Source organism: Cryptomeria japonica, chromosome 2 (genome assembly GCF_030272615.1).
Source record: "Cryptomeria japonica chromosome 2, Sugi_1.0, whole genome shotgun sequence".
NCBI lineage: Eukaryota > Viridiplantae > Streptophyta > Pinopsida > Cupressales > Cupressaceae > Cryptomeria > Cryptomeria japonica.
The window spans coordinates 503,093,533-503,119,372 of record NC_081406.1 but is presented as its reverse complement, the minus strand read 5'-3'; the positions used below and the strand labels follow the sequence as shown (position 1 = coordinate 503,119,372).

At 38.2% G+C, this 25,840-nt stretch overlaps 1 protein-coding gene across 2 annotated transcripts in view; it reads right to left on the bottom strand.

Annotated features, from left to right (window-relative positions):
* Positions 1-25,064, bottom strand: part of LOC131078915 (asparagine--tRNA ligase, chloroplastic/mitochondrial) — a 151,281-nt gene extending 126,217 nt beyond the window's left edge. For both annotated transcript variants that reach the window (XM_058016752.2, XM_058016753.2), the window contains exon 1: positions 24,422-25,064. In XM_058016752.2, the coding sequence (XP_057872735.2) occupies positions 24,422-24,850 (429 nt within the window). In that variant the 5' untranslated portion in view covers positions 24,851-25,064. The remainder of the gene's footprint in view (positions 1-24,421) is intronic.
* Between the last annotated feature and the right edge of the window lie 776 nt (positions 25,065-25,840).

Genomic DNA, 25,840 nt, shown 5'->3' with positions numbered 1-25,840 from the left:
TTGCACTTTAAGTTTGCTCGCTATCTGAGTCATCAAATGCAACAAGCTGAGAAGTGAAAGCATCCAAATCAATATGCTCTAGCTCTATATCCCACATCTTCGTTTCCCCTTGCTTGTAGTCATGTTGCTTGTGTGAAATGAGCCAAGTTAATGTTTTAAAACTCACTTTTAGGGTTATATTTTAATTTTTTATGTGGTGGAATTCAAAAAAAATTAAATTTTGCAAAAAAAAACCCATTTTTGGGTTGTCAGACCCCTGGGCTCAACCTAGGTCCTCTTAGGTTCGACCTGGGTCCTCTTGGGTTCGACTTGGTCCAAACCAGGTTTGTGAATCACAGACCCTGTCCGGACCACAGGCGAACCGGACCAGAACCCCGGACCAGGACCGAACCGGACCAGTACCAGGCGTCTAGGGGGTCGAACCCAGTAACCTAGTATTTCGGCAAAATTACTCCTCTCTTCCTTGCAAGTGTGAACAAGAGGTGGAAAATAGTGATGTGACAGGCACCATCACAATTGTAGGCAGCATTATTGTTGCCAAGTGTAAACATCAAACCGTGAGGTGATAATTTTGTACTGATGTAACAAAAATTCATTTGCAAGTGTACATGGATGGAGGTCTAGGCCTTCTTACATGCTATCTAGTCTACAGACTAATTTCATTTGATGCAGTTGGAATAGGAGTGTCCCCTCACAAGGCTAGAGTGCCCTAGAATTCAAGGAAAAAAAATTTTGTTGATGGCTCTGCTCAACAACTCAAAGAATCTAGAGTTATTTGCTATATACCATATATCTTTCTAGTAATTAATACTGTGAATATTTATGTAAATATTTGAAGCTTTACAGGCCAATCCTAAAATCCGTTCCCTCAGCTAAATATGCAAGTCACTGTACTAACAGAAATTACATACTTCTCAATTATTTTTACTATTTTTGCATCCATTCTAGTGTCCCCTTTTCCTATGTATTTTAACACTTTTTTAGCCCCTTGTTTTCCTTCAGTTTATTCTTAAACCCTTTGTATTTTGGTTTCCCCTATATGTGTGTTTCTACCCTTCCTATAGGCCTTGTTTATTTGCTTTGTGATGGTTATCCTTTCCAACCCCTCATTTAAATTATGTAGCTTTCCATCGATGTGTAGTAGATTATTCCCATATTTTTCTTAAACCTCATTTCCCGTGGATCAAATGGGCATAAAATCACCACCATATGATAGCCCCTGTTTCCCTTTACCTTCCCTAGAAAATTGAGCCTCATTGTTTAAAAGATCAATTCTTACCACATTAGTGTTTTTGCGTACACAATAGACCTTTACTCCCATTGCCACCAAATTAAATGCTATACACATAAAGGCATGCCTACTACATTTCTACCCTTCCTTTGCCTGAAAATATAATTTAAAAGTATAAATGAGCCTCTCCTCCCTCACTTTAATAATACAAGCTATCATTTTGCAAGATAGCATTTGAAGCATTGCATATTTGGAGCACTTCTGGAGCAACATTTTGGAGCATTGCAGCAGTTTTTTGGAGTCCATGTGCATTACTGCAAACAGTTTGGTGCCCTGGTTCTCATTTTCCCTTTCTACCGTCATGCTGCCCAATTTTCCATTCCATAGACATTAGGTTTACCCCAATTTCCCTCATTCCTATCCTCCTCGCATCTCTCTCCATATCCCTCTCCATACTCAAACCTTTTTCCATCCCTTTTGTGGCCATTTGATCCCCTTTTTCCTTCTCTCCATGTCTTCCTCTACCCCCTAGTTTCCTTGTTCCCTCTTATAGCCATCTCAGGTTTTACTTGTTAATGCTTTCATTTGCCATTATCATAGTTCAGATTTTAATACACGTTTGTCATTGTCGTGCTTATGTGGATCTTCACTGAATACCCACAAGGGGGTAGATTGAGGAAAACTCATCTTGAACTTTTCCATTTGCAAGGTTTCCATGTTAAAAGTGATCTTGCAAGTGATTTATAGAGCCTTCTATGCAGATCTAGAGGTTTGTGCAAATGGAAGAAATGATCAGGAGCTCATTCTAAGCATCTCAAGCAAATTTCAATCAATTTGAAGGCAAGGGCAACCCTATCCCCAAGTTAATACTGCCCACACTAGTGCCTTGTATTTTAAGGGAACATTTAAACTTGAGTCAAATAGCTCCCAAACTTCTCCAACAACTTCTGTCAGGTGTCTACAAGCCATTTCAGTTGTCACATTCTATCTACATCTGGTGAATCCAATCCATTTAATCAATTTTACTTCTCTTTTGTAGTTTTATAGTGGCAGTCTCTATTTTGCTTCACTTCTTGTATTGAATCTTAACAACTGGCAAAAGGAAAAAGTCCTTATAATCTAAGCCTCAAGCTACCGTTCAAATTTCAAGTCTGTTGAGTTAACATCAATCTTGCCATCACCAAGGCCCCAAGCAGAGAAACGAGAATCGCCCGAACCGCCTAAACTCAACGAGTCTAGGTCTGAGTCATGCCTCCCGAGTTTGCAGAGCTCGGACTCGGACTCGGCCAAGTCTAGGAGGCAAAATCGCTAGACTTGCCAAGTTGGCGAGTTTGGCCTAAAATCGCCAAACTCGGTGAGTTCCGTGCTTGAAACTCGGTCGCCGACTGGGTTAAATAAAAAAAAAAAAAAAAAACATTTTACAAAATTTTTTTAACTTCTTTTTTTTTGTTATTTATCCTAAGCCCCTAAAAGTGAACTTCATTTCATTCACTTGCAAAAATAGGAGTAAAGTGAGTTGTGAAGAAAAACAAGGGTGCATTGAAGAAAAACCAACAAGGAGGAAGCTCAAGATTTCTTCCATTTATCACATTGGGGTTGCATTGTGTTTGGATTTGGTGCATCAAGAGTTGGATAGGAAGAGTTTGCAGCTCATTTCAAGCTTGTTGTAAGAGGTAAGATTGTTTTTTTTTGAGATTTTTTTGTTTCTTGTATGCAAAAATCCCATTTTCTATTCATTTATTTTGAAAGTTTTACATTTTCTTCCAAAATCTTTTGTATGTTACTATGTAGGGTTGTATGTAGGGTTTGTAAAAAAAAAAATTAAAAAGTAGGGTTTGACAAACCCTACAATTTTTTTTAAAAAAAAGTTACAAACCCTACCTTAGTTTTTTTGAAAAAAATGTTCAATGAGAATGAATGTATTAATTTCTTTTTGTATTTGTGATGTTTTATTGCAGCAACCTTCACTTTCTTATTTGCCTCAGGTTTCACAAAACTATCATACAATGTCTTCTAATTCTTCTAGACCCCCCATTAGAAAGGACCCTGCTTGGAAATTTCATGAGGATTTATCAAGGCAAACAAAGTGTTTTTTTTGCAAAACAATATTCCATGGAGGCATATATAAATTGAAATACCATATTGCTAGTGTGCGTGGGCATGATGCCGACCCATGCACAGAAGCAACCACTGAGGCCATACGCGAGTGTTATGTAATGGTTGAAGAAATTGAAAAGAAAAAGAAGCAAAAGGAGGATCTCACGCCCATTGGAAGAGGAGCAGCTTTAGGGACACCTTTAGGTTGTGTTGGAGGGCCTTCTTCCTTACCTCCATATCGTCCCCCACTCACTTTGCTACTGCTGGCGCTTCCGCTTATGCTTCTGCAAGTGCCACTTCTCATGTTCCTAGCACTGCCAGTGGTAGTGAGAGTGTTAGCATTGGACCTAGAATTCGTAAATCTAGGTTGGATACCTTCTTTGCGTCTCGCACTACTCCTGGGTCCCAACATTCGCTTGAGAGCATGGGTTGGAACAAGGAGGTCCATGATGCCGCTAAAATAGCAATTGGCAGGTTTTGGGTCTACGGCAAAGTTCCATTCTTCGCAGCCAGGTGAATGTTTTATGTTTGATTGTTATAATTTTTATACTTTGATTGTTCATTTTAGTTTTTGTCATACATAGTACATACTACATAGTTCATTACTACATACTTATCTCATTTACATTATTTGTGACAGGTCTCCTTATTGGCAAGAAATGGTTGATGCCCTTACCATATGCGAGGCAGGGTTCAAAGCACCTTCTTAGTCTGATTTGAGGGGACCCATTTTGACTAAATTGGTGAATGATGTGAAGAAGGAATTGGCTGATCAACGCCAAGTATGGAGCAATAAAGGTTGCACCATCATGACTAATGGTTGGATGGATAGGAGAAATAGAACTCTACTTAAATTTCTTGATTCTTCCGCATGTGATTGATTAATTTTAGTTTCAATTAGTCATTAATTTTTTATTTTTCATTTAATGATTTATTGAATGATCATTGATCTTGCTTTATTTTTTTATTTCAGGGGGCACCGTTTTCATCAAGTCCAATGATGCCTCCGCCCATTGCAAGAATGCCACCTACCTATGTGAGCAGATAGAGGAGGTGATTGATGAGGTGGTTGAGGAGAACGTGGTACAGGTGGTGACCGACAATGCAGCAAATTATGTTGCTGCAGGTAAACTTTTGATTACAAACTAATTTTGTTTGAAAAATAATTACTATTTTGTAACTTCATTAATTACAATGCAACAAATTATGTTGCTACGGGTAGACTATTGATGGAGAGGCATCCATCTATAGTTTGGACTCCATGTGCCGCCCATTGCATTGACCTCATGTTGGAGGATATTGGAAAACTCCCATTGGTCAAGAGATGTGTAGAAAGGGCGAGAAATGTGTGCAAATTTGTATATAATTATTCATGGGTGTTGGCTCTTATGAGACAATACACAGAGCAGAAGGAGTTAGCTCATCCAGGAATCACAAGATTTGCCACAAACTTCATCACATTGTAATCCATGCTTCTCTGTAAGTCGGCCTTGAGACGTATGATTGTTGGTGAGGAGTGGTCTTCCTCATCCTATGCTGCCACCCCTACAGAGAAAGATATGGCAAACTGCATTTTTGATGAGCGAGACTTTTGGATCCCTTGTGATGAGATAGTGAAGGTAAATTTTTTATAAATTCTACAATTTAACTTATTGTTTTATAACTTATTCATCATATTCTCTTATTTGCTCATTTTTCCTAATTACACAATATTTTCAATTTTGCAGTTTGTTAAGCCCTTGGTGGTATTGTTGCGAGTTGCGGATGGAGAAAAGCCCACAATGGGCTACATATATGAGGACATGGATAGGACAAAGGAGGGCATCAAATCCGTCTATGGAGGAGATGAGAGCAAGTATGGTCCCATTTGGGAGATCATTGATAGGAGATGGCATCATCAGCTTCATAGGCCCATCCATGCAGCAGCCTATTATCTAAATCCGGCATTCCATTTTAGCCCTACTTTCAAGGCTGATGTGGAGGTCCTTAATGGGCTATACTCAATCATGGAGAAGATGGCACCTGCTGGTTCTACTCAGACAGAGCTTATTCGAGAGCTACAATTGTTCTCAAATGCACAAGGGGAGACCTTCTCTCGTCCTATCGCCAAAGAAAGTAGGACAACTATGATGCCAGGTAAAAATAAATTGTAAGGCTTAATTTTAGTTTTATTGTATATTGTTAAATGAGTTTATGAGTGAGACTAATTTTATTTATTTTTCTCATTTCAAACTCGGGTAATTGGTGGAGCTTTTTTGGCCCAATGACACCAAATCTTTAGAAGTTGGCCATTCGCATCTTGAGCCAACCATGTAGCGCATTTGGTTGTGAGCGCAATTGGAGTATGTTTGAGCACATACACTCCAAGAGGCGCAATAGATTATTCGTGGAGAAGATGAATGATCTCGTCTTTGTTCACTACAACCTCCGCCTGAGAATGAGAAAGAATGCATTAGCTGACATCTCTCCTATCATAATAGATGAGGTTGATCCTGATGCAGAGTGGGCCACTGAGACAGATCATTGTTCATGTCCATTTCCCTTTCCAAACAAAACCTAGAACATACTTGTGCTCACTTTTCTCTTTCCATCCTATCATTTACTCTTCCTGATTTAGACCATGGTACAGAACTCTTTTCTCCTCTTCATTCATGCCAACCTCCTTGATCCTCATTCTCTTCCTAAACCCCTTTCTATGTTTACTCTTCTATTCAATCATGCTTTGACTACAACTTAGGATCATAGGCCACCTTGTCTAAGCCATATCCTTTTCTTCCCACTCCTATATCCACAACTCCTTATTATTGGTCTACTTACCACCTATATGGTTTCTTCTACCTTCCTTGATGACCAATCTTACAATGTTGCTAGTAAGTCTTTCCAACATGATGATGCCCCTTATGATACTCTGGATTTTTCTTCATGTTCTCCTGCATTCAACACTACTCACTTTTCAAACATCACATTGGACACACTATATCATGATAAGGATTCCTACCCTTGTAATTCTCTTCTCACTACTCCTTTATCTCAAATTTCTCCCTTGGAGATGTACCCACTTTAAGTGTTCTTACTCTCTTGAACTACTATTGATTACCATGCCTACCACTATTGAACCACCTTTTTCCTTTTCCCTAGAATCCCTCCTACACCACTTGAAACCTATGTAGCTCAAGGACATGTCCCCGGCCAAAATAGGGACGTCCCCAATAGGAAACATTTCAAAGACGTGACAACAAGTTGAAAAAATCCACATGTCATCCCCATTTTTTTTAATTTGAAAATGCCCTGAGGTTGTGTATGAAAGTCTCGAAAATGATAGGGGATGGCTAGTCCTCTATGGGACAATCAAGGGAAATCTAGACATCCCCAGACCATCCTAGGGATGGCTAGCTATCCCCTAAGGCCAAACAAGTTTTCATTCCATTTAAAAATAAAAAAGAAAAGTAAAAAAAATAAACATAGAAAGAAAAAAAACATTATAACGTTCAAACCAAAAAAAGAGCTCATTTGTGCCATTTTGCAAATTGTGAAGAGAAGAAAAAAAGAAGAGCACAACTGTGAGAAACCAAGTGAAAGAAGGATAGAGAAGTGAGGAAAGGGCAAAAAGAGACCAAGCCTAAATCATTTGAGGTAAGTTCATTTTTACAAATATATCATGGCCCAACATTCAGTAGACCAAAGGTAAGGATAGATAGAGCTACATTAGCTTAAACCAACCCCATTGGATGGTGGACATGGCATGGCAAGGATGCACCAAAATTGAGAATGCTTGCCACTTGTTCCTCTATTGTAGAGAGGAATTGGTCTACATATAGCTTCATCCAATCAATCAAGAGGAATAGGCTTGCCTCTAGACGATCAAAGAAGCTAGTGGTTGTGCATGGTGCCTTGCAACTTCAGATCAACAAACTCTGTGTATCATCAGACTCTAAATGTATGTTGGGATCTTGATCCCATAGATACTACATAGGTTGATGATGAGGATCCAATCTTCATCAATGTCTAAATTTCATGCATAACAATAAAATCTTTACTATCGATGCCAATGAAGCCCCTCTTCAATTCTAGTGAACTACTAAATCTCAAGCTCTCTTTAAGCTAGCTACACATATTTCACCATGCTACCAAATCTTTAGCAAAGAGGACTCACCTAAACTAACCCCTAATGACTCTTCAAAAGCTTCTATCTTATCTCCTTAAAACGACACTAAAACAACTCCTCCATCTTCAAGCAACATACCTTCTATCTCCTCATCAAACTACAAACGATCCCCTTAATCTTCTCAATCACTTTAACCCCTTGCTTCAAGATAATTGGAGTTCTTTCAAATTACTGCTCATTATTCTAACAATGCTAAATCTCCACTCTATACTTCGACTCTACATATGGACCCACATGCTTATGGTTTACCTCTTCATGATCATAACCCTTCATCCCTTTTGATTCAAAATACCAAATTCAACTTTGATATCTTAACTATCCCGATATTCCTTTGTTGGCCCCATAACATTATTTCTTCTTCTTCCAAAGATGTTATTTACTATGTATTGACAAGTCTCCAGCCAAATTAGGGGCATCCCTAGCCGAAAACATCCCAGGGACATGGGGACGCCTCGAGAATGTCCTAGCGGTGTCCTCAAAATCTTCATAAAATAGTAAATGTCCATGGTGTGCCATGTCAAAACCCGAGAAATGACATGGAAACATCTAGGGACAGCTAGTTGTCCCCTAAGGCCCAGCCAATTGGCAATTTGCAATCACTTTTAAAAAACAAAAAATTAATAAATAAATAAATGTGTCCCCACGCCCCTTTGCATAAAACCTAAACCTAAAAACAATACTATAAGTCTATAACATTCCAAACACAAAAAATAACTCATTTCTGTCATTTTGCAAATTTTGAAGAGCTGAAGGAAGAGGAGCACAATAGTGAGAAACCAAGTTAAAGACAGGAAGAGAAGTGAGCAAAGGGCAAAAGAAGACCAAGTCTCCATCATTTGAGGTAAGTTCATTAGTTTTTGTTTATTTTTACAAATTCTCATGCATTTTTTTTGTTTTCGTCAAAATTTCAAATACTTAGGAGGATTTTTTTGTGTGTTTGTGTTCTATGTTTGCACTTGCAACTGTCATTTACATTTCAACCAAAAAAACAATGAGCACTAGCAACAATGAGATCAGTGAGGATCAAGAAATTAAAATTGAACAAGCATGCCATGGAAGTTCTTCAAGAAATGTGTGTGTTTTAGGGACAGCTCAGAAAATCCATTACAATGCCCTTCTAAACTCTTCAAAAAATATTCAAAGGGCCCATTTAACCCAAAAGCCACTTTTACAATTTGCAACAGCCATAGACAGCAAAAAGGAAAATTCAATGGGGGGTAGTGTATGGTTGTGTCATATTTGCAAAGAGGACTATAGGGGCAGTTACACAAGAGTATACTCCCAACTTTTAGGCATACCTCATCTTTGGATAAATGTATGCAAAACCATAACATTAGCTGAGAAGGCCCAAGTGACTAGGCTTCTCATCGAGGGTGAAGCCAAAAAAGCAAGAATGCCAATGGAGTCTTCGCAGCCTGGTGGGTCATTGTTAAATGCTACTACTACTAAATCTAGGCTTGTTGATCTTGAGAGTCAAGGAGGAAAGAAAATATCCACTGGTGTTGCAGGCATGTTTAACATGCAACTTCAAGATATAATTGATAGTTCTATTGCCAAATTTTTCTATGCTGATGCCAAGCCATTTATTGTGGCACACTCTCCATTTTTTAAACAAATGTTCAAAGATGCACTTGATGCTAGTCCTTCTTATGTCCCCCCTAGAGATCATAAGCTATGCACCTCCCTCCTTGATAAGGAGTATTCCAAGGTGAGTATAATGATGGAGTAGATGAGACAAGTTTGGATAAGGGATGGTGGTTCTATCATTATGGATGGGCGGACCAACATTTGTAGTGTCCCCTTTTTGGGATTACACTAGATTTTGCCCTAGAATCGCCAATCAAGTAAATAAGGAATGAAGTATATTTAAGAAATGCAAAATTACCAACTTTAAATCTTGATTTAGATCCTGCAACCAAGTCAGTTATCATTTAATAATTGATCATGATTATCTAATATTCATGAAAGAGTGGAAAACATATAATCAATAATATTATAAGGAGAATCAAAATACTTACATCACCATTGCAAATTACACGATGCGCATCTAAGATTCAACTAAAGACTATGGAATCCCTCGGGAAATCATATAAGGCATCGGGAGCATGTCCTTTCCAATCAAGCCCAAGAGCACAGAATAACACCCAGTCATTCGGCCTCTTGGCCCCACCTAGGGTTGGCATACTTGATGGAGGACTCGGTGCTGCTGCCTCCTTATTATGTATTTCATCCTCCACTCCACAATGGGATGGTTGATTTCTACAACAATCAACCATCGTAGATATTGGAGAGGAGATAGCAATAGGGTGCCCAGAAATCCTACTATCTAAGCCCAAGAGCAGACACTCACCCCCTTGGCCCCAAGTAGCAAGCACATTGGACATCCATCATGGTGTGGTCTACTTAGATGGTGATCTTGTATCTGCTCCCCTCTCTTCATTTCCTTCCATTCCTTATTTGATTGATTAGCATTTCACATCATTAACTTTACCAAACACCTAAGAAATTATATGTTGGACAATATCTTCATCATGCATACACTAAGCATGCATCTCATGCATACCAAATGCTTGTTAATGCATTGGTTTGTTGTTTATATCAATCTGATCTGCTGCTTATATTCAAATATATGTGTATATGAGAATCCTCTCCTATTTGTTCATTCTATTCCTTTGTATTATATATTCAGAATCAGACTTGATGATTGCTTATCCCCTCTACTCATACCATATTTTCACAAATGTACTTACTAATTCCAGGCTGATGTAAATAACTCAGATTTCTGCTATAATTCAATTATTTTCTGCTGCTAATAAGTGTAATGTCCTCTTGTTGAAATAGGATTTATTAATAAATAATAGTAATAAATTAAAATATAAAAGAATAAAAATAAAAAATTAATATAATTAAAAGTTAGTTAAGTTATATGAATGGTCAAAAGGCATGAAAAGAAAAGTTGCGACTCCCTCAAACATGAGATATAAAAGGGAGAGAAGAGAACTTCATTGGGAAAAAAACAAGGGAAAAAGAAAGAAAGAAGGGGGCAAAAGAATTAAGGAAGCATTAATGAGAAGAAGAAAAGGAAGTGACTCTTTCAAAGGGGCAGGATTTATGAAAGGTTGTGACCCTTTCGAAGGGTGGTAATTGTAAAAGGTTGTGACCTTTAAGATGAAGTGACTCTCCCTCACATTGAAGGATATAAAGTGGAGAAGTTCTCATTTGAGAAGAAAGGATCCATGGAATAGAAAATATATCTGAAACATTAAAAGCAAATTTAGGAGCAGACCTAAATCAGAATTATAAGAAAATCTGGAAGGATAATATGAACATTTATCAAAGAGATCAGAACACAAATACAAATCTGCAAACGATAATAAAGCAGGCATCGAAGGAAAAGAAGAGGAAACATTAAATCAATAACCAGAGAATTAGATCTGATGAAATAGAAAGGATTCTCATTCACACACACACATATATATATGAGTATAGGCAGCAGACAGATTGATATAAACAGCAGACCTGTGCATTTAAAGAGGAAAACAACATTGAATTGAATCTGTCCAAATTACCACAGCAGACTGAAAATACATAGCCTGCAATAATTCTACAAGTATATTGGGCAAGATTCAGTGTCCTCCCAAAAGGGGATGTTTCAATAAGTTCTAAACTTAATTTCTTTTTGCACTTCTCCACTTTATAACTTCCAATATTAGGGAGAAGTCACACCTCTTCCTCATGTCTGTTCTTTGGCAAGAGACAACCGTTCACAATTACAACCTTTTGAAACAATTCAACCCTTCATAATTTCTGCCTTCGAAAGAGTCAACCTTTCTTCTTCTCACTTCTTTCTTCTTTCATTAATCCTTTCTTGACTTATATCCTCCATTCTCTCCTCCACATAAATATGGCGTCCTTCCTGAATTAACTGTATCTTATTCATATTGCCTGATATTTCAAATCAGATCTCCTTTTTCTGCCACTAACTTAGTTCCACATCTGATTTTGACTCAGATATTAGATTTCTTCTTTTATCTGCATATATTTCTGCCCTAATTCTGTTTTGGACCTGCTCTAACTTGAAATGATTTTTTCCCCCATTCCTCTTCCATTCGATATCCTTTTGTACTTTCATATTTTGAGGAGACACCTCTCTTTGGAAAGAGACATCCATTTAAAAAGGTCATGTCTCCTCATTGCTGTCGTATTATTCCAATCAAATCTGCAATTCTGACTATAGATTAAATATGCCCCTTTCAAATGAAGTTATTTTCTCCCTTTTATAACTCATGTTTGAGGGAGTAACAACTTTCCATTGGATACATTTGTTGGCCATTTGGAGGAATTGATTATGTGTTGCATTGATGTTTTGTCATTGATGTCAACACTAGCTGTTTTGCTAGCTTTACTGGTATCCTTTATGTTTTGCTAGCTTTACTGGTTGGTTAGATCATGATGATCCGGTATACTCTGATATGTTTTGGCTTATGGAATTGGCTTAGATCTGCTATTTATGGTACTCAGATTCATGATCAGTCAGTTGGTTTTGATTTGGTGATCGGATGCTATCCTGCATGTTGGTAAGCTTGGTTTGTTGATCCGGTGAGGGTTTCACCGGCAGAGCTTTGCTGAAGATCTTTGATGTTATGTATAAGTGGTGTTGTGCGGCTTCTAGTAGAGATTCAGGATGTTGATGGTGATCGTGTTCGAGACTTGGCTGATTGGGATCATTGCTTTAGCGTGTGTGGACCTAATTGGGTCCGGTACTACCTAGGTTATGGACTGGCTTAATGTAACATGTTGTTTGATCTTCTCGATGTGTTTCCGGGATGTCTTATGAGTTGGATATTATTTGTTTGGTCTCAGGCCGACATGTTTTGTAATTATGTAATTGCTTTATTGTCTGGTGGTCGACCTTATTGTTTATGGTCGAGGGTTCGTATATATATGATGTAAGATCTCATTGTAGATCATGTATGGGATATGGATATGTAAGGAGCGAATAATGTAATAATCATTCATGCGGAGGATTTGGTCGATCATTGGTGATCGAGTTGGGTTTATGTAAGAGGATTAAATCCTCTGGTATTGAGCTTAACCGGAACTGTACTCAGGCATAGGAGATGCTATCATTGCAGTTCATTCTTCCTTCCGGATTGTAGTCTGGATTTTTATGTAGTCAGTGAGACTCCTTTTGTAATGAGCAGTGTGCTCTAGGCTGTTGGTCTTCCTGCAAGTGCAGGCCCCTCAATTTGTAATCACATACTTACTACAGAAGTATTATCCCACTGTGGTTTTTCCCTTTACTGGGTTTTCCACGTACAAATCTTGGTGTCATGTGGATGGTATTAATTCTCTAATTGTTGCTTGTACTTAATTGGTATATCTGCTATTTCGGTAATTGGTTTATGCATTCCGGTATTAAAGTTTTAATTGCTTAAGGTTCCGGTAATCTGGTGACAACTGATTCACCCACCCTCACCCCCCCCCTCTCAATTGTCTTCCGGTTATTTGAACTGTCTAACAACATTTTGACCATTCATTAAGCTTAAATGAATTTTAATTATTTTAATTTTATTTTATTTTTTTTATATTTTAGTTTTACTATTATTTATTATTAAATCTTATTTCAAAATGCGGACATTACAACATTAGACATCGGCCACTCATCAATGTTATTGTCACATGTTTAGCAAGCTCTTATTTTCTTAGAGCTATTGATTGTTCAAGAAAGAGGAAGGATGAAAGCTTCCAATTTCAAATTTGAAGAATGCCATAGAAGAGGTTGGACCCTCTAATGTTGTACAAGTAGTGACCAATCCAGCCCATGTATGCAAATTAGCTAGTGTAATGGTGGAGGATGCTTACAAGCACATTTTTTGAAGCCCATGTGTTCATATGTTGAACAACACATTAAAAGACATTGGGAAGAAGATTGGGTGAAGGAAGTGGTGTCAAAAGCTAGAGGCTTCAAATGTTCAGCTGCAATCATCACACATCACTTGCTTTGTTTAGGACTTTTTCAAGGAAGGAATTCCTCAAGCCTATGGATACCAAATATGCGAGCTACTTTATTTTGTCAGAAAGGATTATTGAGGTGCAAGAGTCTATACAATTAATGGTGGTTGATTCAGAGTGGACTAGATGGACACAAGAAAACACAGTTGACAAAATAAGTGTCAAACAAATAAACCTCAATGATGATTTGTGGTTGACAACAAGGTAAGAGATTGTTGTTTTTTTTATTTTTTTAATGAATTGAGGATTTTTCGTATTAAATTTCCAATTTTATCATTGACTAATACATTGCTGATTTTAGTATTAAATTTATGGTTTTCATTTTATTATTAAATATTATTAATATTAAATTTATAATTTCTGATTTTATTGTAAGTTTCTGATTTTATAATTTTTAATATTTATTGTTCTAAGTTTCTAACTTGTAAATTTACTAATATTTCCATTCCTTGCATATATATTTGCTGAATTATCTCACCTATCGTGCAAGTCATAAGATATGCTGAAACAGAATCTCCTAGCATTGGAGAGATTTAAGAGAGATTTGATAGCATACTTGGATAGATGAAGCAAGCAATTCATAGCATGGACCCTAATTAGGCCCATTGTAATGTGACAATGGGACTGTAATATCCCTTGCCAAATCTGATTGAAAAATTTTGATTTAAATGCTCAAGGAATATTGTCAAACACTTGTCATGAAACATCTGTACTTGCTGATTGTGGTTTCTTTTTGATATTCTGATTTAAGAGATGATAATATGCATTCATTGAACTCAAAAGGACATATGTCAAAGTCTGAAGTTAAATGAGAATGCAATGTAACACCTACCACTAACCTTTCAATGACAATGTGTGACTGAAATCGTATGAAATATGCATCTACAGCTGTTAGACATTTCTACGAGCATTTGACATGCATTCTAAGAGATCAAAATGCACTTACAGCAGATTGTCATTAACACAAACACTTGTCATACATACATGTAATTCCCACGTGCCAATGAGTGGTACTAACAGCAATAAATGTAGCCTCCAACAATCTGAAATCGCTCTTCAAATGCCTTTGAATTTATGTACATTAACTCTTCTAAAATGCATTAGTACTGTAGCATTTACTATTCATAGGTACTGTAGCGATTTACTATTCACAAGTACTATAGCACACTGTTCACAGGCACTATAGCAGCAAATAAATCTCTGAATATAATCCCTTTCAATCTGCAAACAAACTCTGAGCTTGATAACTCCCTACAACTTGGAATTTGACCAACAATTATACTCTTGTTGCTATGGTCCGGCCAGCATAATTAATTCGCACCAGTCTGAAGGTGCTGCAAATTGACCAGCAATTGTTGCATATGTCTTCTAATAACCCTAGCGCCCCCTTCTGCAGCAAATCCCAGATTTTTGACAGCCTGCAGGTATTAATTCTAACCCTAGAAGCATGTACAGCCCTGCATCAGTACGGCCTGCAACTGATTTAAAATAACTCCTCAAAATGTTGATGGAATTCGTTGAATTCCCTTGCCCAAGGTTGGAATCTGATCCGCAAAAAAGTAGATAATTGTTTGGCACTGAAAATTCCTTCAAAACTTTACCAATTCATACAAACTGAGCTTCCGAATGAAGCCCTCCCTGAAGACCAAATTCAGGAGATATCACACTCCCTCAAATGGTTGCACAATTGAAGAATTTCCGCTCTCCAATGGCTGAAGTCGAAACCCTGGTTCCTTCTTCTCACAAACTTCACCAATTTCAAAATGCATAATTCTCCTTTCTCCCTTCTCCCTTTTTCAAAAGCCTTATATACTTTTCCAAGAGACAACGATTTCTCATGAAGCCATTAAATTGCATTTAATAAAATTAAATAGATATAACATGTGCACATTAAATAGATATAACATGTGCACTTTAAAAACTTCATTAAATACTTTGGAGTTGGCGCCCAATAATTAATCATTTAATTTCCCCCCCCCCCCCCTTTAATGATGATTTGACCCTCAAGTAAGTTATGAAATAAAGTTACATTATAACTTTATAATATGATCCTTTAAAATCATTAATGTCTATTTTGACCAAATAAACATTAATATCTCCATAATTACTCAATAACACTGAACGTCGTCTGAACTGGGGACTAAGCAAATGAAGCTACACATAACCAAACGCCTTACTAAAATTAGTAAGGGTCCCTCTCTATCAAATCCTTACTTACTATAAATAGTAAGTTGAGCATACGGAGTCCAAATGAAGCCAAATGAAAGCCAACCCTACAAAACTCTATCCACTGGAGAAGCTGCATCCCTCAAAGGACCCCCTATCCAACCATATTAGCCTAAGAGGGTCAGGAATAGGCTAATCCCCCCCGAAGAACAGGAAGGAACTAAAATGGGGACATGATTCAGCTATTTAATCATGGTTACTTCAAGTACCCAGAATCAATGGGACCAGAATATGAAGCAAGTGTATTCCTCATTGGAAAAGTTAAAACAGAACCAGAAGAAACTGGATGAATTGATTTCACACCCTGCAAAACTTGATAGAATTGCTCGGTATATGACATCTATTTTTAAGGGGAAAGAGAAACAAGAGGACTTTACAGGGGAAGTATCTAGAAACCTTTGTAATGAATTTTTAGCAACCCGTGACCAGCATACAGCTGAACCTATGGCGAGCAAAAATCAGACTTACATGGAAGAAGATGTTGGGCACAAGACACCTCATGATGACTCCAAGAGTGAGGAGGCACATGTGCAGGAAGTGAGGGTCAGATTTGAAGAGAATGTTGACACTAATAGCACTTTAGAAGTCGTTATCAGTCATGATAACAATTCTGAGTTTTGCAACAGCAGTCATATTTCATTGCCTAATCGTGAGTTAGCAGCCATCTCAGGTGAGATTAATGGCTGTGTGGAGGCACCTAATGCAGACACTCAAGTTACGGGTGATGTTGAGGCCATAGGTGTTGTGGATTCAAACCACAACAAGTCTGATTTTTCCAATCAGACCATGGAAAACAAATCAAAAAATTTGCCTAATGGTGATGGTTTCGAGGATTGTTTGACCGATGTGCACACATCTATATGGATAGGGGACGTGAGCATTGATATTGGTAGTTCAGCAGTCTCTAACAAGTTATTCGAGCCATCCCAAGAGGTACATGACAGCGGTACACTTGTTGAGGTTGTGTGCGAAGTAGATAGCACACATGATGATGCTTACCACTCAGTGAGCGATGACGACTCCGCCTCTTACCAAAGTGTAGATTCCAAACCAGGAAATTTGAATGGAAGTGATAAGTTCCAGGGTTCTCACCATTTAGTAGGGCAACTGAAGGTGAACGAAAGTATGATAACTTCAGCCTTAGAACACTTCAATGTTGTGCAGCAATTGGTGGCACATTGTTGCTGGACTCCTGGTATATGTGAGCACTTGGATGGTGGGCTTACCCTTGCAGAGTTTCGGTCGCTCAGAGATGCCATTGGGGTAATGGGGAATCATTACCTACAGATATTATCATAATAGAGATCGTCTCCTTATGCTTGACAGTATCTATTATGATGCATTGAGAGGGAAGGAAGAGGAGGTTGACAAGCTCACTCACAAGCTTGAGGTGACTTTGGACTCGTTGGAGAGCACTCAATTGGCCCTTCAGGAGTCGCAGGCACGGGTTGATGATCTTACTGTGGAGTTGATCTGAGCTTAGTCTTCACCAGTTACATATACAGTACTGTCTCCTACAGTGGCAGTTGGTGATGGTCTTATATCCACGGATCATGGATGTGGTGATGGATATGTTGAGGATGTTGTTGTCTCCATCACTAAGTCAGGTGCAGTTGATTCAAATGGGATGAGCATCTTGGTTGAGAGCAATGGAGAGCCACATGTTGCACCAGGTTCTTCAATGATCGGTGCTACGACAGGTGATGTAGGTCAAATTGTTGATAGTGCTAGTATGGCGGTGATGGGTTCTCTAGAGAGTTGTGAGTTGGTGCACCATGACACTCCCTCATCTACACAAGTGACTGGTAGAGTGTTACCTGGTTGCGAGTATGGCTCTCACATTGATTTGTTTCCCTCTCCTGGAACCAAATCCGTTTCCTCATCTCATGCAGTTGATCTGGGTGGACAGTTTGTTGCGACTCAGAGTCGAAGTCATCAGCTGCAGGTTTCTGGAGATAAGGTTGACTCAACCTTATTTCGTTTTTACGGCGCCAACTTATTTGTTGAGCACTTACTTGAGAGTTCCAAGTTTCAGGATGGTCTGTATGGAGCTACCGGGGATACTCTCATTCGAGGTTCTCATGCCATCAGGCGTCTTGTGGGAGCAATTGTAGACACTTTGGCTACAATGCTTCCAAATAGAGATTTTGCGATTGGGTTCGTTGAGCAGGTTGCCAGAGGCCCTACCCAATCCGCTTTTCGGGGCCAAAGTTTGGAGTTATCTTTTGATTCCAAAGCTATTAGTGATAGTCGTTGATCGAGGTTGGAGCCTGCTACAGGAATTACATTGTGAGGAGTGCTCACCACTTTTCCTTTGATCCACACGTGGATGACCTGATGATGCGTAGGTGTGGATTGGCTCAGGGATTATATCATCCCTTGTGGGATGGAGGGTCGCCATCTACAGAAGATGGGACTAGAGGCTGCAAGTACTTGATTCAGATGGTTGTAGGAAATTATTTGCAGGGACACCAGTCAGTTTTCCATTATACTGATGTGTATCCGACAGGGTTGGTCACTCTTATCTCACCGAGATTTCGTATGGATACATGGTTACAGGGTGATTATGGTGTCAGTAGTTGCAAGCTGGATTACTTGTCGAGTCAGCACATCTGTGGGAGTCTAGCAGAGGTGAGAGATAGTTGTGGAGTTGCAGATACCTTCAGGAATTTGTATCTCTTTATCGAAGATGGATGTGAGTGTAGTTTGCTTTGGGACCGGAGTGATGACAGGGTTAACACTGTAGTTTGGGTGGGTTCCATTGGTTGGCTTCACCACTTTTGGCATGGTGAAGATGAGATCAAAGTTGAGCAGCAAGAGTTTGAGGATCTACATTGCATGCTTCTATTCGAGGTTTGGGATCTTTTGGGTGCATCAGGATTTCAGATAGAGCTTGCAAAGGAACTTATGGGTGTGCACATGATGTCGAACATGTACATTTTCACATTTGACCCTCATGTACGTGATTTGTTTCAGATGCACAGTTCAATGGCACATGCGATGGACAATTTGTATGACAACATACCTTGTGCCAAGTTTGGTAGGAACCAAGATCAGAGTTATGAGTTGCAACCACTTGAGACTCTTACTCCAGTGACACCAGATGGCAGGGATGAGTTGATTCAGCAGGTTCAGCTTGATGTGTCAGGGTTACAGGAGTCATTTGTTGATAGCAGGGACATTGTGCAGGTCTTCACTTGGGATCCAGGTGGAGGAGTCTATTTGCCGTCGAGATTGCTTGGGGGCAAGCAATTTCAGGAGGGGCGGACTGTGATGTCCCTTTTTTGTTGACATCAGTTCTTTAGTGAGGATTAGCATATTACCCTGACCCTCGTAGGCTAATGGGATTGGTTAGAGGGTCTTTTGAGGATTGGTATCATCCCCAGTGTTCAGAGTGCTTCAGTTTGGTCTTCGTTTGGCATCATTCGGATATCATTTGCTCTACTTACTATTTTTGGTAAGTCTTGGGATGTTAGAGATGGACACCTACTATTTTTAGTAAAGGGGGTATGGTCATATGCAGTCTCCTCATGTTAGCTCCCAGTTCAGACGGCGTTCAAAAATACAGAGTATTCATGGAGATATTAATGTTTAATTGACTCAATTAAACATTAATTATTTGGAGATTATATTATTAAGTTATAAAATGACTTTATATTATAAAGCACTTAAATGAGGGTCTATTTATCATGAGAAGGGGGCCAAGTTTATTAATAATTTATGAGCACATAACCCAAGGTTTAATTACATTATTGATGCCAATGAAATATTATAACATTTTAATGTTAATTAAGAGCTTTTTGAAGAAGTTCGCACTTCTTGAGGAAATATAAGTGTGCAAAAGGAATTGAACTTCATTATTGAACTTCATTATGTGATTGGAGTTTTTGATTGAAATTTTTCTAGAGCATTGAAGTGTAGAATACCAAGGGTTTCTACAGGATTCAAGGCTCGTCGGCATTGGAGAGTGTGGCTTCTTCATTGTAACAGCATATAGAGGGTGTGCGATATCATCTGATTATGCTTGTAAGAGTTGGCTTCATTCAGGAGTCAAAATTGAGCTGATTGGAGGGTTTATTTCAGAGTTTGTTTGCAAATTGAAAGGGATTATATTCAGAGATTTATTTGCTGCTACAGTGCTCGTGAACAGTGTGCTACAGTACCCATGAATAGTAAATCGCTACAGTACCCATGAATAGTAAACGCTACAGTACTAATGCATTTTAGAAGAGTTAATCTACATAAATTCAAAGGGGTTTGAAGAGCAATTTCAGATTGTTGGAGGCTACATTTATTGCTGTTAGTACCACTCATTGGCACGTGGGAATTACATGTATGTATGACAAGTGTTTGTGTTAATGACAATCTGCTGTAAGTGTATTTTGGTCTCTTAGAATGCATGCCAAATGTTCATAAAAATGTCTAACAGCTGTCGATGCATATTTCATACAATTTCAGTCACACATTGTCATTGAAAGGTTAGTGGTAGGTGTTACATTGCATTCTCATTTAACTTCAGACTTTGATATATGTCCTTTTGAGTTCAATGAATGCATATTATCATCTCTTAAATCAGAATATCAAAAAGAAACCACAATTGCTGATTTTAGTATTAAATTTATGGTTTTCATTTTATTATTAAATATTATTAATATTAAATTTATAATTTCTGATTTTATTGTAAATTTCTGATTTTATAATTTTTAATATTTATTGTTTCTAAGTTTCTAACTTGTAAATTTACTAATATTTTCATTCCTTGAATATATATTTGCTGAATTATCTCACCTATCGTGCAAGTCATAAGATATGCTGAAACAGAATCTCCTAGCATTGGAGAGATTTCAGAGAGATTTGATAGCATACTTGGATAGATGAAGCAAGCAATTCATAGCATGGACCCTAATTTGGGATTTTATGAAGAGAAAATTAGGCCCATTGTAATGTGACAAGGGGACACTATGAACACCCCGCTTCATATGACTGCCTATGATCTAAATCCCAAATGGTATGCAGCAAGACCTAAAAGACTGCCTCCATCTAATGATGACAAGGTGAAAGAAGGCTTCGTGAAGGCCCTTGGGAAAATGTATGCTGAGGAGTCTAGCAAACTTAGGGCTCAATGGCTAGCTTTAGTAGGCCTTTGTAGCTCAACATTCAATAGACCAGGGGTGAGGATGAATAAAGCTACATTAGCTCAAAACAACCCCATTAGATGGTGGACATGACATGGAAAGGATACACTAGAGTTGAGGATGCTTGCAACTTGTCTCCTTTCACAAGTTGTTAATTCCTCTATTGCGGAGAGGCATTGTCATGTCCCCTTTTTCCAAAAATAAAAACTTACTAAAAGTAGTAAGTTCCCACTATCCAAAAATAATAAGTTGGGGCCATAGGACAGTTTGGGAGAATATATTAATTTAAAAATTTTATTGTTTTGATGCAAATCAATATTCATCAAACAAATAGATATTAAATTAATGTCCTCATTTTGTGGGCATGAGTTTTTAGAAGTTTCCTTGGCATCCTTGGGCAATTTTGGCAACTAGTGGTTTTGAAATGAAAGTTGCCAAAAGCAATCATTTACATTTCATGCAAGTTTCCTTAATTTAAAGTAGTGGGATTTGGGCACCTAAGTTTGAATTTTGGATTTGAATTCCATATATTAAGATATTCGAGCATTTGGAGGGCATTCAGAATTTTGCTATTGAGTTTGGGCTTCAGCTTGCAGTTCTTCAATGGCTAATAAACTAGTGGAGAAGGAGACTATAGAACGGGATGTTTGAAAGTTTCTAGGTGATCTAAGGACCATCGGTTAAAGACCACATGGGGCCAAAGGAGGATAAGGTCTTGACCTTGGGCCTAGGGTTGAGGGTCAAGGGCACCCTATTGCAGCTCCCCTACTATCTCCACATTGATCAATTGTTGAAGTGAATCAATCATAAGAGGTGAAAAGTTGACATGATGGAGGGGAACGACATAAAGCCCTCACTAGTTACACCACCTCATGATGATGATTGAAGACCATCAATTAAGGACCACATGAGGCCACAGAGGATAAGGTCCTGCTGTTGTGCCTAGGGTACAGGATACTTGGGGCACCTTGTAATGTCTCCCTACACAACCCTCACTATCGTTGAGCTTCCATGTAATCAATGAGATTTGTAGATGATCCTAAAAGGGGCCATTAGACCAGCCAATCCTTATTTGCCAGCTCTATGATTGCAAATTTCTTACCTAAGGTATTTGATATAGCATTATCTCAAGGGTAATGCAATCTTGCATCACCCAATAAAGTATTTCTCTTTTTTGTGTGTTTTGTGTTCTTTTTGACAATTTTTTGAAATTTTTGCTAGAGTTTGACTTTGTGGTTCTAAATTTGTAATAGTAGTCTACATCAAGCATGAGAATGTATATTGTGGTGGCACATGATTGTTGATTAAATTTTGTTTGCTGCATGAAGACAGAGGCCAAATCGGCAGTCATTAGCCTAAGTCGTAACACTTGAGGAAGAATTCATGATTTAGAAGCTATATGGAAATACCAATAAATTTTATTGGCCTAGATTCATTATTTGAAGTGTCACAAGAATTAAATGTTCAAATCAGAGTCATTTTCCTTAACTTGGAGAACAAAAGATATATCCAATGACCATGAAGAGAGGGACCAACTAGGATCATTTCTAAGGTACAAGTGTACACGTTTGGTAATTTGAGGCCATTTTAATCCTTAACAAAGAACTATTTTTTTGGTGCCAAACGACTATGACATTCTAATGCTCATGAAATAATGAAGAGGTTGTGAATGATAAATGTCTCTTAAGGCAGTCCTTTGTTGCCATTTAGATTATATCATAGTGAGTTTTCTTCCCCGTAGAGATGCAATGGGTTTCCTTTGGGAATCATCCACGTAAACCAAGAGTTTAGACTCATTTAAGGATAGAATAGAAGGACTAAGAAAGAGGCCAAATCCAAGTAGCTAATTTTAGAAATCTAATCGTGCATCAATGTGGATCTAACTGTACATTGCTTGTATTGTAGGCAAAGGACTAAAGACCGATGGTAGTGCTCAATTTGCAAAACCAATTTATCATTCATGTATGAAATGGAATAAAGTTCCTAATTAACTCTATTATATTGGACTGTGGGACCTTTTGGTCTAAGATTGTTGTAAGGCAAAGGCATGATTGTAATGCCTAGCAGCTTGATGCAATTATTGTGAAAGAAAAAATGACATTAATTTCACTATGCATCCATTGTTTACTTGGAATTTTCCTCAATTTAATTAGATCTAAGTATCTAATGCTTCGATCAAGTGCTAGGGCTGCATGGTTGGACAATCTTTCATTCGGCCCTTCATATGTGACTGCATCAATAACAATTCTAATGCTAGTGCTATAGGAAGTTCCATGTATGCAATGGTTTGTACTATACCAGATGATACCCAAGTTGTGGAGGCTTTAAGTAGATTCATGCCTAGCGAGGAACATTGGACCTATGTGAAAAGTCTATTCAATTATTTGCAAAGAACTTCTATTTATTCTCTGTGTTACCATAAAACAAGAAATGTTATTGGGCATATAGGGCTTTGTTGATACAAATTGGGATAAAGGCTTGGATATTAGGAGGTCTACAATTGGCTATACATTCTCCTAATTTAGTGGAGTTTGTTAGTTGGATGAGCAAGAAGCAGCAAGTTGTTGCTCTTTCCACTACTGAGGCAAAATAGACGGTTGCTACACATACATGTAAAGAAGCAATGTAGTTATAGAGATTGTGGTCAACTATTGGCTTTGTAAACAAGACAGTGAGGGTTAGTAGTGACAATCAAAATGCCATGAGTTTGGATACTGGATATTTTGGCTGGGCTTCTTTTGTAAGGATCGGCTATTCAAAATTTGGGGTTTGTTTTGTGCCTTCCTGGAAGACTGTTGGTTTTTTATTGTGATCTAGTACTATCTCGTTAAACCTTTTGTAGTTCTGGCTTATCCGGCTTCTCATGTATTATTGGTTATTTTTAACAATAAGAAAACCTCAAATTATCAATTGGAAAAAAAAATGCTAAATTCAACCAAATATAAGATTTGAATACAGAAGGAAAAAAAAAATCACTGAGATTTCTATGCTTCAAAAACTGTATGTTACATTCAATTCACATCTTCCTTTTTTCATTTACCTTGAGCATTTTTTTAATTTACTTATAAAAAATTAACCTTTCTTTTTCCATTTAAAGTCGCATTAGTAATATCCCTTCCAATTTACCTTTGAGAAATTTGAACTTTGCTTGATTTCCCTACAAAAAGTTTGGCTTGTTTTACCTTGAATACTTTCTGATTTACATGTAAGATTTTGAATTCTTTTATCTATCTGTGGTTGCGAAGCCCATGTCTCTTTTCCCAGTTTAAATATAAGAAATTTAATCTCTGTAGGAATTTCCTACAAATAGTTTGAATTGTTTCTATTTACAGTCGAGGCATTGATTTCCCATTTTCAATATACTGATATAAAACAACATTTGTTTTTAGGTAATCTTGTTTGCAGCGTCCTGCATTGTTAGAAGTTTCAGGAATCAGATGTATAGGAGAAATAGGGCCCTAAGTTCCGTGACACTTTACTGAATTCATCTCCGGGGATAGGAAGGTTGAAATCAAACCTACAAATTAAGAGTTTGAGGAAAACGAGACATGCCTCGATGAATGTGATAGACCTTTGCACGCGGCATGTTCTAACCCATCCCCGTACAGAAAGGCACTGGCCAACGCGCTCCAGGCCTTGCGCGGGACCGGCTTTAATATCCGCAATCCGAAGCCTCTTCTGAAACTTTCCCACGGTCCCGCCAGCTGCGTGTGACCGCTGGACTTGCTCTGCTTCGCAAATTTGATCGCTCCTGCCATCGGCTCTTGTGCAGACGCTTCTCCAACCAATAAATTTCGGTTTGACAGTCGGAAGAGAGATCTTTGAAGCCCCTAAAAAATGCGACAGTTTTAAAGGTGCTGGACGATAGCTGCTAAATGTATGGCGACGGCGCCAAAAATGGAGGAGTGCCGCAGGAGGAATGCAAAGGCGAGAAGAGAAGGAAGTCGCCCCCGTACAAATTGTGGAGGTGAAGCTTGCCATCTTCTACGTTTGCTGTTGCTCTTGCCTTATCCTTTTCAGAGCATTTCCCCTCTGAGATTTGAAATGCAGTTGATTGGCAGGGAGTATAACGTCAAGGCAAGAAAGTCCCCCGTTGATGGGGTAAGTTTTAAGGTAGCGTACTTGTGGAGGAGGTATTGCTGATCATCAAATTCTGATGAGATTGGACTATGATTTTAGGAGAGCAAGTAGAAATGAGTGGAAGGGTGAAAATGAAAAACATTGAATGATATATACATGTATGTATATTGGTTATAAGACGAACATAATGTTAAAGTAATAGATTAAAGAGCTAAAAGCTAAATTAAGCTTAAAAGCTAATTAATTAAAAAGAAAAAGCTACATACTAAATAAAGCTTAAAAGTTAATTAACTAAAAAGCTAAATGACCATTAAACAAGGAACTAAATATAGGTGACTAAAATATAATTAAATATTTTAATACCCTCCCTTAATGGTCATGCTATCTATCACACAAAGTTGCCCTCTAAATTTGAGAAACTTTGTCGGGCTCAAGGACTTGGTGAGGATATCTGCAGTCTGATCTTCTGTAGAAATGTACTGCAGTATCACTGATCCATCTTCAACGTGCTGGCAGATGAAATGACAATGAAGCTCCACATGCTTTGTCCGCTCATGGAATACTGAATTTTTGGCTAATTTTAGAACCCCTTGATTATCACAAAACAAGGGAGTAGGTCCTGGTTGAGACATTTGCATGTTTAAAAGCATCCTACATAGCCAAATTGCCACACATGTTGCCTTAATAGTTCCCCGATACTCTGCTTCAGTCGAGGAAAGAGCTATTGCCTGTTGCTTCTTGTTGGTCCATGTGACTGCACCTGTACCCAAGCTGAAAACATACCCAGAAGTTGACTTTTTGTCATCAACACAACCTGCCCAATTTGAGTCTGTGAAACCAACCAGCCTAGGATCTTTGTTTCTGTTGTACAGAATGTCAAAATCAGGAGTG